This window comes from Callithrix jacchus, chromosome 5 (assembly GCF_049354715.1).
Source record: "Callithrix jacchus isolate 240 chromosome 5, calJac240_pri, whole genome shotgun sequence".
Classification (NCBI taxonomy): domain Eukaryota; kingdom Metazoa; phylum Chordata; class Mammalia; order Primates; family Cebidae; genus Callithrix; species Callithrix jacchus.
The window spans coordinates 95,917,486-95,930,934 of NC_133506.1; the positions used below are offsets into that span (position 1 = coordinate 95,917,486).

The following is a 13,449-nucleotide window of genomic DNA, read 5'->3' on the forward strand; positions in this document are numbered from 1 at the left end:
TTTTTGTGAAAGAAAGGATTGGTCAAGAACCATTTCATGCTCATGTCCTCCACACAGGAGAACCAAAATAATGCATAGAGAGTCACACTTCAAATACATTGTCCAAGGAAGAAGACTAGAATTCAACAGAGAAGTAACAGGAAACAGCAAAAGTGGGTAGGAGAAGGAAGACAGCCTGCTTGGCTAGGATAGGCTGAGAGTGACTTCCTAACACAAGGCAAGGATAAGTAAAAGAACTCCAGCAGCCCACTTCCCCACCATTGAATCATGCAATCTTAGCCAGAGGAGAGACCTTCAACCCTCCCAAGCCCTGAAACTTAACATAGGGAGACATTGGGAGACTGCTGAACAGAACTGCTACAGGGAGGGTCCTATACACTTTCTGAGACCTAAGTGGCTATAGCAAGACACCATTTTCTTTTTCTATTTTAAAGAGACAGGGTCTTACCACATTGCACAGGCTGGAGTACAATGGCTATTCACAGTTGCCATCCCATTACTGATCAGCATGGGAATTTTGATCTGCTCTATTTCCAATATGGGCTGATTCACCCCTCCATAGGCAACCTGGTGGTTCCCCACTCCTGTGAGGTCACTGTATTGATGCTGAACTTGGTGCAGACACCCAGTTGGCATAGTGCACTACAGCCCAGAACTCCTGAACTTAAGCAATCTTCCTACCTCTGCCTCCCAAGTAGCTGAACTACAGGCACAAGACACCATGACCAGTAAGACACCATCTTCAAACTTAATTATTGGCAGATGGCATGCTGCACAGGGGCCTAGCAATGCTGGGACTGAGGTGTTAAAAAAACAAACAAACAAACAAACAGCTCAGAGGCCAGGTGCAGTGGCTCACGCCTGTAATCCCACCACTTTGGGAGGCCAAGGTAGGTGGATCACAAGATCAGGAGTTCAAGACCAGCCTGGCCAACATGGTGAAACCAGTCTCTACGAAAAATACAAAAACTAGCCAGGCATGGTAGTGCATGCCTGTAATCCTAGCTACTCAGGAGGCTGGGGCAAGAGAATTGCTTGAACCTGGAGGTGGAGGTTCCAGTAAGCTGAGATCATACCACTGCACTCCAGCCCAGGCAGCAGAGCAAGACTCAGTCTCGGGGCGGGGGGGAACCTCAGGCTGTCACTGCTGGAAATAGGGTGTGATCTGGGCACACTCCTGCAGTAGGGGTTGAGAATCAAGTAAAGCATAGGTTGTAGCAGCTACCAATGCAGGAAAGCAAGTGCTACCAGGACAGAGACGAGACATGCATGAGGTGCCACTGAGACTTGGTTGTGAGCTGGGCAGAGGCTCCTGCAGCCAGGGATGGGGGTTAGACAGGTATATGCCATTGCCACGAGGACTGGGGGGTGAGCCCCACTAGGACTGGGGTGTGAACGAGACACATTTTCCCCACCCACCAACCTAGCTGTGGCTACTGAGGCCAGACCTAACCTCTCCAGAGGCAGCCACTCACCCAAGAACTATTCCTAGGATTACCCTGTTCCCACCTACCATAGCTGGTATCTGCTCTCACCGCTGCAGGGCCTGAGAACAACCCTACCCAGCGTAGTTCTGCCCTCAACCCCCCAAGACAGAACACATAACCCAGGGTCCTTGGATTGCCCAACCCAATCCACTTCTTTGGGTACATAAGCACTCCTCTAGGGAGTCTAAAGTTTGGCCTTATCTCCCTACCATGCCCCCACAGCTGGTACCTACCTGGAAGCTCCAACTACAGGCCTGAAAACTGACTCCTGAAGCCCCAGACCATTGCAGCCACCACCAACATCAACACACACCACCAGGGACAAAAAGAATCATCTTGCCACTGCTACTATTATCATGATGTCACACTGGCTACCCAGGGGCCCAAGACACAGCCCACCCACATCATTTACCACTGCCACTACCAGCATCCAAGCAAGCTACCTGGAGGACCAAGAATCAGCCCACTTGTAACCACCAATATAGGTGCCAATGTACATCAATCTGGGGCACAAGTATAGGCATACTCAGCCCAATGCTGCCACCACTGCATACTGATGACCAGCCAACCTGGCAACTCAGTCTCCATCAAAACTTCACCACAGCCACCACTAATAAACACACCCTAACCTATTAAGTAGATAATACATACCCCTAATGATGTATACAGCAAAAAAAAAAAAGACTATATTACTGTATACACCCAGAATCAAGACCAAGACCAAGTTGCCCTATCCAACCAGTACTATAGATACATCTTCATCTATGAAAATAAATGTAAAAATATGAAGAGGTAACTGTTGCACCAGATGTGCAAATATCAATGTAATGATACAGGAAACATGAAAAATGAAGAAAATATGATGCCTCCAAAGAAACACAATTCTCCAGCTACAGATTCAATCAAAAAGAAATTTGTGCAATCCCAGACATAGGACTCAAATAATTTAAAACAATCTTGTGAGATACAAGAAATTTCTGAAAAATAATACAGATATATCAGAAAAACAATTCAGAATACAAATGAGAAATTTACCAGAGAGATGGATATTTTTTAAAAGAGTCAAATAGAAATTCTGGCCAAGTACAGTGGCTCATGCCTGTAATCCCAGTACTATGGGAGGTCAAGGAGAAAAGACTGCTTGAGCCGAGGAGTTCAAGACCAGCTTGGGCAACAAGGCAAGACCCTATCTCTACCAAAAAAAAAAGAAATTTACCTGGTGTGGTGTCACACACCTGTAGACCCAGCTACTCGGTCAGGAAGCTGAGGCAGGAGAATCATTTGATCCCTGAGAGTCACGGCTGCAGTGAGCCATGATTGCACCACTGAACTTTAGCCTGGATGACACAGTAAGATCAGTGAGATCCTGTCTCTTAAAAAAAAAGCTAAATTTTTAAATTTTTTAAACAGAAAAATAAAAAAAAGAAATTCTGGAAGTGAATATATTGGAGGAAACAAAAAACACATTAGAAAGTTTTAACGATTCACGACATCAGGCAAAAGAGAGAATCTCAGAACTTGAAGATAGATCTTTTAAAAACAATCCTAAAGTTCACATAAAAGCAAAAAAAAAAAAAAAGGCCTAAATCCTAAATAGCCAAAGCAGTCCTAAGCAAATAGAACAAATCAGGAAGCATCACACTATACTACAAGGCTGTGAATTTCAAACTATACTACAAGGCTGCAGTAACTAAAACAGCATGGTACTGGTACAAAAATAGACAGAGGCTGGGTATAGAGGCACACGCCTGTAATCCCAGCACTTTGGGAGGCTAAAGTGGGTGAATCACTTGACATCAGGCATTCAACACCAGCCTGGCCAACATGATAAAACTGCATTTCTACTAAAAATACAAAAATTAGCCAGGTGTGGTAGCATGTGCCTGTAGTCTCAGCTACTCAGGAGTCTGAGGAGAGAGAATCACTTGAACCCAGGAAGCAGAGTTGTAGTAAACAGAGATCACAACACTGCCCTCCAGCCTGAGCAACAGAGCAAGACTCTGTCTGAAAAAGAAAAAAAAGATACATAGATCAATAGAACAGAATAGAGAACTAAATAATGTCAGATGCTTAAAAGCAACTGATCTTTTTTGTTAACAAAGTTGACAAAAATACAAAATAGAGAAAGGACACCCTATGCAATAAATGGAGCTGAGAAAATTGGCTAGTCATAAGCAGAAGAATGAAACCAGACCCCTATCTCTCAGCATACAGAAACATTAATTCAAGATGGATTGAAGATCTAAATGTAAGACCTAAAACTATAGAAATTCTAGAAGAAAACCTAGAATTGTCCTAGACAAGGAATTTATGACAAAGACCCCAAAAACAAACGTAACAAAAATAGACAAATGAGGCTTAATTAAACCAAAAAGTTCCTGCACAGCAAAAGAAATAATCGATAAACAGACAAACTACACAAAGGGAGAAAATATTTGTAAATTATACCTTCAACTAAGAATATACAAGAAACTCAAACAACTGAACAAGAAAAGAAACAAACTCCATGAAAAACCCCTAAGAACCCCAAAGGACATAAACAGACATTTCTGAAAAGAAACGTTAAGTGACAAGTATTGAAAAAAAATGCTCAGCATCACTAATTATCAGAGAAATGCAATTAAAAACCACATCAAGATATCATCTTTCATCAGTGAAAATGGCCTTTTTTTTTTCTTTTCTGAGACAGAGTTTTGGTCTTATTGCCCAGGCTGGAGTTCAATGGCATGATCTCAGCTCACTGAAACCTCCACCTCCCAGGATCAAGCGATTCTACTGCCTCAGCCTACCAAGTAGCTGGTATTAAAGGCCTGAGCCACCACACCCAGCTAATTTTCTGTATTTTGAGTAGAGACGGGGTTTCACCATGTTGGCCTCAAACTCCTGACCTCACATAATCCACCAGCCTCAGCCTCCCAAAGTGCTGGGATTATAGGCATGAGTCACCACACCTGGCCGAAAATGGCTATTCTTAAAAAATGAAAAACAGATATTGGCATGAATATGTAGAAAAGGGGATCCTTATACACTGTTGGTGGAAATGTAAATTACTTCAACCTCTATGGAAAACAGTATGGAGATTTCTCAAAAAACTAAAAATAGAACTACCATGACACTCAGCAATCCCACCACTGGGTATCTATCCGAAGGAAAAGAAATCATTTTTAAAAGGACCTGTACTTGTATGTTCATTGCAGTGCTAGTCACAATAGCAAAGGCATGGAACCAAACTAAGTGTCTATCAACAGTTGACTGAATAAAGAAAATATGGTTATACACAACATGGAATACTATGCAGCCACTGAAAGAATGAAATAGTTCTTTGTGGCAACATGCATAGAGCTGGAGGCCATTATCCTAAGGGAACTAACTCAGAAACAGAAAATCAAAAATAGCATGTTCTCACTTATAAATGAGAGCTAAACAATGGGTACACATGATGATCAAAATGGAACTAATAGACAGTGGGGACTCCAAAAGGGGGAGGGTAGGAAGCAGCTGAGGGTTGAAAAATCACTTATTGGGTACAATGTTCAATATCTGGGTGATGGATACATTAGAAGCTCAATCACCACCCTTACACAATATACCTATATAATGAACATGCACGTGTTCCCCATGAATCTTAAAAGAAAACAAAACCAAAAAAAGATATATTGCTTCTCAAGATTTTACAGTCAAAGAACATTTTCACTGAAGGAGACTGTTACCCCAAAATTCAATTCAATTTTATAATTCCATACTAAGCCCCAAAGCTAAAACAATTAGAAACTAATAAATGCTAGGTCTTATGAAAATACTATGTGGCCAGGCACAGTGGCTCACACCTGTAATCCCAAAACACTGGGAGGCTGAGGTGGGCGGATCACAAGGTCAAGAGATCAAGACCATCCTGACCAACATGGTGAAACCCTGTCTCTACTAAAACAATACAAAAATTAGCTGGGTGTGGGGGCACATGCCTATAGTCCCAGCTACTCAGAAGGCTGAGGCAGGAGAATCACTTGAACCTGAAAGACGGAGTTTGCAGTGAGCTGAGATCATGCCACTGTACTCCAGCCTGGCAGCAACAGAGCAAAACTCCACCTCAAAAAAAAAAAAAAAAAAAAAAAGGAAGAAAGAAAGAAGGAAAAAAAGAAAATTCTATGTAAGGACATTTATCTAGAAATATTTGCAAAATGAAGGTACAACATTTGATTCACAAACTCCTTGTGAAGGCCACTACATTGTCTGGTCTCTGTACATGACACCAGATATTAACGTGTTCCTCAAGAGGGAAAACAATTGGCGCCTATTCAGGCTATGCATCTATGAAGGGAGTTCTTTCCCCTCAAAGACAATATGTAATTATTCACATATTATCTCCACTTTCAAACGGGCAGTTCTCCACATGTGAGAATAGATCCACAAGATCCAAGGGACAATTTATACATCTTTGCCTTGGATGTCTCCAGTACTCAAAGGAAATGCTTTACAGATAGATATAAATATTAGAAGATACCATTGTGTCACTGCACTTACTTGTATTCCTCCAGTCTTGTTAGAAAAGAATAATTTGAAAGAGCTATTTTTACAAGATATACCAGAAAATCAAGAGAAAGGACAGGATGGAATATAAACACTGAATTGAGTAAGATGTAACATACCTAGTAGTTGCAGACAGACTCATGATTAAGATCTCAAAGAATTTATCCAGAAAAATAATGTTCTTCAGTAGTTTCTTGATGTTTGTACATTCCAGAGGCTAGAGATCTAGTAGCCCTGTGGCTTTACCAAATAATTACTTTACTTACCACATCCTAACCTTGTCAAGAACTATTTCATACTAATTTATATTAATCCCAAGATACACTTGTTAACTATGCAACCAGCAAAAACATAACCAAAAATAGTAGATCTTCTTTGAAATCTGTAGAATGCTTCAGATTTCATTCTACATTCACATGCAGGGTAATTAATGAAATTAAAAGAATTTTACCTTTCTTTTTGAAGATTCAAATTTACCTTTTTCCTTGAATTTGACATAAATAAAATTCCTAGTGTATAAATACAGTATTTTCACTTAACATGATGACCTTAAATAAATTAATAAATAACTGAAAAAGGTAATAGAAGGTGAACATATATGATGTAATCATTAAAACAAATGGCTAGGGCCAGACGTGGTGACTCACACCTGTAATCCCAGCACTTTGAGAGGCTGAGGTGGTTGGATTACAAGGTCAAGAGATCAAGACCATCCTGGCCAACATGGTGAAACCCCATCTCTACTAAAAATACAAAAATTAGCCAAGCATGGTGGCACATGCCTGTAATTCCAGCTACTTGGGAGGCTGAGGCAGGAGAATCACTTGAACTCAGAAGGCAGAGGCTGCAGTGAGTCAAGATAGTGCCACTGTATTCCAGACTAATGACAGAGTGAGATACTATCTCAAAAAAGAAGAAAAGTCTGAACCCTTGTTTAGATCTAGTTGTTAGCATATGGTTAATGGCAATTAAATTATTCTATGCCCAGGCTTCTAATCTACCAATGAAGATAGACATTACCTCTGCCTCCTGATTTCTAAAAAGTCAGAAACTACTTTCCTTAATATCACTACTGGGGTAATCTCAATGCTGCACTCTAGTATTAATAGGATAAAGTTCTCTCCATAAAACCAAGCTTAAAAAATTAAGGTTCTACAGAGTCTGGACTTAATGAGAACTGTCAAAGATTTAAGAATCCTTAAAAGAATTCAATTATTAGTTGCAAAATTAAACCCAAACCAAAGCAAATGAACTAGTAAGTTAAACATTTATTATTGGTAATCACCTATGGGGCATAGGTATTTATTATGGAAAGTCCTTCAACACTTACTTCATTACAAATAATCCAAACACAGGCCATATCTTACCTTGTTTTCTGCATAAGCAAGCCAGCGGCTCCCAAGAGCAACAGGATTCATGTTTGGCCCTGGACATGGATAGCAGCCTGAAAAATTTCAAATGACACTATTGAGAAATTTCTTAATAACTTTTCTACTGGTGCATCATGTTGATGCCAGAAAAATAGAAAAATCACATGCTTATATGTTTTCAAGTCTCACATAAAATTCCCATAATGCTAGTCATTATTTTGACAGTAAATGAGCTTCATTTTTTTCCTCCTCTGTTTTGTTTCTTTGGATTTTTAACTCTGTCCCAATAAAAAACAAATCTGGAAAGAATTTGTCATCACTTTTGACAAACACTGGGCATTTTATACAGTTATTCCTAAACAAGAGAATGAAGTTAAGAAGGGCCGTTTTAAATCTAACATTCATAAATCAAGGAAGGATTTTGGGAGAGGAGAGAGAGAGGATATGATGGGTTCATGAATGTAAGGGCAAAAGATAAATAAGACTATCAGACATGATACTGTGATGGGGAGAAAACAGTATTTAACCTCACTGAGGCCAATGAGGACAAGAAACTGAAAAGCTTCCTCCACAGAAAGATGATGGGGAACTGCATAATCTTTTGTATTTATATTTCACTCAATATCATTCTTCTTGCTTCCAGTTCTAGCCAATAAAAACAGTAAATTGTTCTATGACATATATTTACCATTTATTTTCTATCTTCCTCCAACTTGATTAGAATGATATGTAAATTGAAGAATTTGTCTGTTTTCTTCACTGCTCAGTTTCCCCTACACGCCACTCGACAGCCATTCTGATCATGTTCCTATTGCTGTGCTCAAAAGCACTAAAGAAGCACACCTTACTATTGCTTCCAGTACAGCCGTTTTCAACCCAGCTCCCTAAATTGCCATCTATTCTGAATTGTCATCTTAAAAAGAAAATTATAAACTTATAGAGAAGAGACAGACCCTAAAAGAAAGTCCACATAAATAAAAGCTTTCTCATTTTATTGCTCACTTTTTAAAAAACTGCTCATTTATGCTACTGCTTGAAGGAGTATGTTTGCAATGCTTTGGGTTTCTGGAAAACAGACCTCAGGTTAACTGTAATATTACTATTATCTACTGAATGCATATTATATAAACATATAGAATAAAAATACACTAAAAATTATACAAAGGCAACATACTCTAATATAAATTGTGTAGTATTTACATAATAGATTACTCTGACTGAGTAAATTCATCTTTTCTTTTTAATTAGGGAGAGAAATTTTTTTTTATTACATTTTAGGTTCTGGGGTACATGTGCAGAAGATGCAAGACATTTGCATAGGTACAAACACGGCAGTCTGTTTTGCTGCCTTCCTCCCCTTCACCCGCATTGGCATTTCTCCCCAGGCTATCGCTCCCCAGCTCCCCTCCCCCACTGTACCTCCCTTCTTCCCCCCAACAGACCCCAGTGTTTGGTACTCCCTTCCCTGTGTCCATGTGTTCTCTTTTTTCATAACCCACCTATGACTGAGAATAGGTGGTATTTCATTTTCTGTTCTTGTGTCAGTTTGCTGAGAATGATGTTCTCCAGATTCATCCATGTCCCTACAAACGACACAAACTCATCATTTCTGATTGCTGCATAATATTCCATGGTGTATATGGGCCACATTTTCCCAATCCAGTCTATCATCGATGGGCATTTGGCTTGGTTCCAGGTCTTTGCTATTGTAAACAGTGCTGCAATAAACATTCGTGTACATGTGTCCTTATAGTAGAACGATTTATAGTCCTTTGGATATATACCCAGTAATGGGATTGCTGGTTCAACTGGAATTTCTATTTCTAAGGCCTTGAGGAATCGCCACACTGTCTTCCACAATGGTTGAACTAATTTACACTCCCACCAACTGTGTAAAAGTGTTCCTTTTTCTCCACATCCTCTCCGGCATCTATTGTCTCCAGATTTATTAATGATTGCCATTCTAACTGGCGTGAGATGATATCTCAATGTGGTTTTGATTTGCATCTCTCTGATGACCAGTGATGATGAGCATTTTTTCATGTTTGTTGGCCTCATGTATGTCTTCTTTTGTAAAGTGTCTATTCATATCCTTTGTCCATTTTTGAATGGGCTTGTTTGTTTTTTTCCTGTAAATCTGTTTGAGTTCTTTGTAAATTTGGGATATCAGCCCTTTGTCAGATGGGTAGACTGCAAAAATGTTTTCCCATTCTGTTGGTTGCCGATTCACTCTAGTGACTGTTTCTTTGGCATGCAAAAGCTGTGGAGTTTCATTAGGTCCCATTTGTCTATTTTGGCTTTTGCTGCCAATGCTTTTGGTGTTTTGGTCATGAAGTCCTTGCCTACTCCTATGTCCTGAATGGTTTTGCCTAGATTTTCTTCTAGGGTTTTTATGGTGCCAGGTCTTATGTTTAAGTCTTTAATCCATCTGGAGTTAATTTTAGTGTAAGGTGTCGGGAAGGGGTCCAGTTTCTGCTTTCTGCACATGGCTAGCCAGTTTTCCCAACAGCATTTATTAAACAGGGAATCCTTTCCCCATTGCTTGTTTTTGTCAGGTTTATCAAAGACTGTATGGTTCTAGATATGCTGTGTTGCCTCCAATGCCTCTGTTCTGTTCCATTGGTCTATATCTCTGTTTTGGTACCAGTACCATGCTGTTTTGATTACTGTAGCCTTGTAGTATAGTTTGAAATCCACTAGTGTGATGCCCCCCGCTGTGTTCTTTTTGCTTAGAATTGACTTGGCTATGCGGGCTCTCTTTTGGTTCCATATGAAGTTCATGGTGGTTTTTTCCAGTTCCGTGAAGAAAGTCAATGGTGGCTTGATGGGGATAGCGTTGATTCTGTAAATTACTTTGGGCAGTATAGCCATTTTCACGATATTGATTCTTCCTAACCATGAACATGGAATGTTTCTCCATCTGTTTGTGTCCTCTCTTATTTTGTTGAGCAGTGGTTTGTAGTTTTCCTTGAAGAGGTCCCTTACGTTCCTTGTGAGTTGTATTCCTAGGTATTTTATTCTTTTTGTAGCAATTGTGAATGGCAGTTCGTTCTTGATTTGGCTTTCTTTAAGTCTGTTATTGGTGTATAGGAATGCCTGTGATTTGTGCACATTGATTTTATATCCTGAGACTTTGCTGAAGTTGCTTATCAGTTTCAGGAGTTTTGGGGCTGAGGCGATGGGGTCTTCTAGGTATACTATCATGTCGTCTGCAAATAGAGACAATTTGGCTTCAACCTTTCCTATTCGAATACCCTTTATTTCTTTTTCTTGCCTGCTTGCTCTGGCTAGAACTTCCAGTACTATATTGAATAGGAGTGGTGAAAGAGGACATCCTTGTCTAGTGCCGAATTTCAAAGGGAATGCTTCCAGTATTTCCCCATTCAGTATATTGGCTGTTGGTTTGTCGTAAATAGCTTTTATTACTTTGAGATATGTTCCACCGATACCGAGTTTATTGAGGGTTTTTAGCATAAAGGGCTGTTGAATTTTGTCAAAGGTCTTCTCTGCATCAATTGAGATAATCATGTGGTTTTTGGTTTTGGTTCTGTTTATGTGGTGAATTATGTTTATAAACTTGTGTATGTTGAACCAGCCTTGCATTCCCAGGATGAATCCTACTTGATCATGGTAGATAAGTTTTTTGATGTGCTGTTGCAATTGGCTTGCCAGTATTTTATTGAAGATTTTTGCATCTATGTTCATCATGGATATTGGCCTGAAGTTTTCTTTTCTTGTTGGGTCTCTGCCGGGTTTTGGTATCAGGATGATGTTGGTCTCATAAATGATTTGGGAAGGATTCCCTCTCTTTGGATTATTTGGAATAGTTTCAGAAGGAATGGTACCAGCACCTCTTTCTGTGTCTGGTAGAATTCGGCTGTGAACCCATCTGGACCTGAACTTTTTTTGTGTGGTAGGTTCTTAATTGCTGCCACGACTTCAGACCTCGTTATTGGTCTATTCATAGTTTTGGCTTCCTCCTGGTTTAGGCTTGGGAGAACACAAGTGTCCAGAAATTTATCCATTTCTTCCATAATTACCAGTTTATGTGCATAGAGTTGTTTGTCATATTCTCTGATGATGGTTTGAATTTCTGTGGAATCTCTGGTGATTTCCTCTTTATCGTTTTTTATTGCACCTATTTGGTTGTTCTCTCTTTTCTTTTTTATCAGTCTGGCTAGTGGTCTGTCTATTTTGTTGATCTTTTCAAAAAACCAGCTCTTGGATTTATTGATTTTTTTGAAGGGCTTTTCGTGTCTCTATCTCCTTCAGTTCTGCTCTGATCTTAGTTATTTCTTGTCTTCTGCTGGGTTTTGAGATTTTTGATCTTGCTCCTCTAGCTCTTTCAATTCTGATGATAGGGTGTCAATTTTAAATCTCTCCACTCTTCTCATATGGGCACTTATTGCTATATATTTTCCTCTGGAGACTGCTTTAAATGTGTCCCAGAGATTCTGGCATGTTGTGTCTTCGTTCTCATTGGTTTTAAAGAACTTCTTTATTTCTGCCTTCATTTCATTGTTTATCTAATAAACATTCAACAGCCAGTTGTTCAGTTTCCATGAAGCTGTGCAGTTCTGGATTAGTTTCTGAATTCTGAGTTCTAACTTGATTGCACTATGGTCTGAGAGACTGTTTGTTATGATTTCAGTTGTTTTGCATTTGCTGAGGAGTGCTTTACTTCCAATTATGTGGTCAATTTTAGAGTAGGTGTGATGTGGTGCTGAGAAGAATGTATATTCTGTGGATTTGGGGTGGACAGTTCTGTAGATGTCTATCAGGTTTGCTTGTTCCAGGTCTCAGCTCAAGCCCTGGATATCCTTGTTGATTTTCTGTCTGGTTGATCTGTCTAATATTGACAGTGGAATATTAAGTCTCCCACTATTATTGTGTGGGAGTCTAAGTCTCTTTGTAAGTCATTAAGAACTTGCCTTATGTATCTGGGTGCTCCTGTATTGGGTCCATATATATTTAGGATCATTAGCTCTTCTTATTGTATCGATCCTTTTACCAATATGTAATGACCTTCTTTGTCTCTTTTGATCTTTGTTGCTTTAAAGTCTATTTTATCAGAGATGAGAATTGCAACTCCTGCTTTTTTTTGCTCTCCATTTGCTTGGTAAATCTTCCTCCATCCCTTTATTTTGAGCCTTTGTGTATCCTTGCATGTGAGATGGGTTTCCTGTATACAGCACACTGATGGGTTTTGGTTTTTTATCCAGTTTGCCAGTCTGTGTCTTTTGATTGGTGCATTTAGCCCATTTACATTTAGGGTTAATATTGTTATGTGTGAATTTGATCCTGCCATTTTGATGCTAGCTGGCTGTTTTGCCCATTAGTGATGTAGATTCTTCATTTTGTTGATGCTCTGCAGCATTTAGTGTGTTTTTGGAATGGCTGGTACAGGTTGTTCCTTTCTATGTGTAGTGCCTCTTTCAGGAGCTCTTGTAAAGCAGGCCTGCTGGTGACAAAATCTCTGAGTACTTGCTTGTTTGCAAAGGATTTTATTTTTCCTTCACTTATGAAGCTCAGTTTGGATGGATATGTAATTCTGGGTTGGACGTTCTTTTCTTTAAGGATGTTGAATATTGGTCCCCACTCTCTTCTGGCTTGTAGAGTTTCTGCCGAGAGATCTGCTGTGAGTCTGATGGGCTTCCCTTTGTGGGTGACCCGACCTTTCTCTCTGGCTGCCCTTAGTATTTTCTCCTTTATTTCTACCCTGGTGAATCTGATGATTATGTGCCTTGGGGTTGCTATTCTTGTGGAGTATTTTTGTGGTGTTCTATGTATTTCCTGGATTTGAGTGTTGGCCTGCCTTGCTAGGTTGGGGAAATTTTCCTGGATAATATCGTGAAGAGTATTTTCCAGCTTGAATTTGTTCTCTTTGTCACATTCAGGTATGTCTATCAAACGTAGGTTACGTCTCTTTACATAGTCCCACATTTCTTGGAGACTTTGTTCATTCCTTTTTGCGCTTTTTTCTCTAATCTTGGTTTCTCGTTTTATTTCATTGAGTCGATCTTCGACTTATCCTTTCTTCTGCTTGGTCAATTCAGCTGTTGAAA

At 39.6% G+C, this 13,449-nt stretch overlaps 1 protein-coding gene across 19 annotated transcripts in view; it reads right to left on the minus strand.

Annotated features, from left to right (window-relative positions):
- BCAS3 (BCAS3 microtubule associated cell migration factor) overlaps nucleotides 1–13,449 on the minus strand; it is a 754,554-nt gene that overhangs the window by 498,431 nt on the left and 242,674 nt on the right. For all 19 annotated transcript variants that reach the window (XM_078373699.1, XM_078373700.1, XM_078373696.1 and 16 more), the window contains one exon: nucleotides 7,382–7,458. In XM_078373699.1, coding sequence (XP_078229825.1) covers nucleotides 7,382–7,458 — 77 coding nt within the window. The remainder of the gene's footprint in view (nucleotides 1–7,381; nucleotides 7,459–13,449) is intronic.